The sequence below is a fragment of the Cariama cristata genome, unplaced genomic scaffold (genome assembly GCF_000690535.1).
Source record: "Cariama cristata isolate BGI_N322 unplaced genomic scaffold, ASM69053v1 scaffold31258, whole genome shotgun sequence".
NCBI lineage: Eukaryota > Metazoa > Chordata > Aves > Cariamiformes > Cariamidae > Cariama > Cariama cristata.
Genome location: NW_009632172.1, coordinates 1 through 1,109, shown reverse-complemented (window position 1 = coordinate 1,109; position 1,109 = coordinate 1). Strand labels below are relative to the sequence as shown.

The following is a 1,109-nucleotide window of genomic DNA, read 5'->3' as shown; positions in this document are numbered from 1 at the left end:
GGAAGACCTAAAGAGAGAAAGAAAGGGAGGAAGACAGAAAGAAAGGGAGGAAGAGAGAGAGAAAGGAAGAAAGAAGGAAAGAAAGGAAGGAAGAAGGGAAGAGAAAGGAAGAAAGAAAAAGGAATGGAGAGAAGGAGAGAGGCTGGAGAGGATTTTACGGTGAACAACGCACCTTTCGTAGGAAAATAGATCTTTTTTTTTTTTCTAAAATGGAGATGCCCACCAGGACTCACCTTTTAGGAAAGGGGAAAGGTCTCCTTTGTGCATGAGCTTGACACCCCCCTCCCCGCCCCCAGCCGAGCTGCCCGCTCCCCGGGAAGAGCCAGGGCAGGGCAGCTGGCTCTCAGAATTAACAGCAATAATCGATAGATTATCAATACTAACCCAGCCACCTTCCTTCAGCGCCTTTAATACACAAAAGGGGCTTTTTTTAGGGGAGGGGAACACACGACACCCCGCAGTTTCTCTAGGAAAACTGAGGCGAGGGGGGGCCGGGGAGGGGAGCGGAGCCTCCAAAAAGGGGGAGAACTAAGAAGTTATTTGATGTTTGTGTCCTACAGCTCCCGGTAGACGCAGTGGCAGACAAACTTACAGCCGGTACCAGACCCTGGAGTTAGAAAAGGAGTTCCTCTTCAACCCGTATTTGACACGGAAGCGGCGGATTGAGGTCTCTCACGCCCTGGGACTGACCGAGAGACAAGTGAAGATCTGGTTCCAGAACAGGAGGATGAAGTGGAAAAAAGAAAACAATAAAGATAAGCTGCCGGGGGCCAGGGACGAGGAGAAAACGGAAGAAGAAGGGAATGAAGAAGAGGAAAAAGAAGAGGAGGAAAAAGAAGAAAGCAAGGACTGAGTTCTCAGCCCCTTGAAGTCTCGTTTTATGGCAGATGATAAATCGAGATGTTTACGACGGTCATTTGCTTTTATAGAGTATAGAATGGAGAGGCTCACACAGCAGTAACTACCTGTCAAACAGTTGTAGCCTTTTTTATTGTCATAGAAACTTCCCCTACTTTTTTTTTTTTTTCTTTTTTTTTTTTTTTCCTGTCCTCTTGCTGTTACCAGCGTGTTAAAATATTGTCAGGCTAAAAAGAACAGGTCAGGGCATA

The 1,109-nt window shown here is 46.7% G+C and overlaps 1 protein-coding gene across 1 annotated transcript in view; it reads left to right on the top strand.

The window, feature by feature from the left end:
• The window catches only part of HOXC8 (homeobox C8), a 2,749-nt gene extending 1,896 nt beyond the window's left edge, over positions 1–853 (top strand). The window contains exon 2 of the mRNA XM_009706250.1: positions 561–853. Coding sequence (XP_009704552.1) covers positions 561–853 — 293 coding nt within the window. The remainder of the gene's footprint in view (positions 1–560) is intronic.
• Positions 854–1,109: the final 256 nt, after the last annotated feature.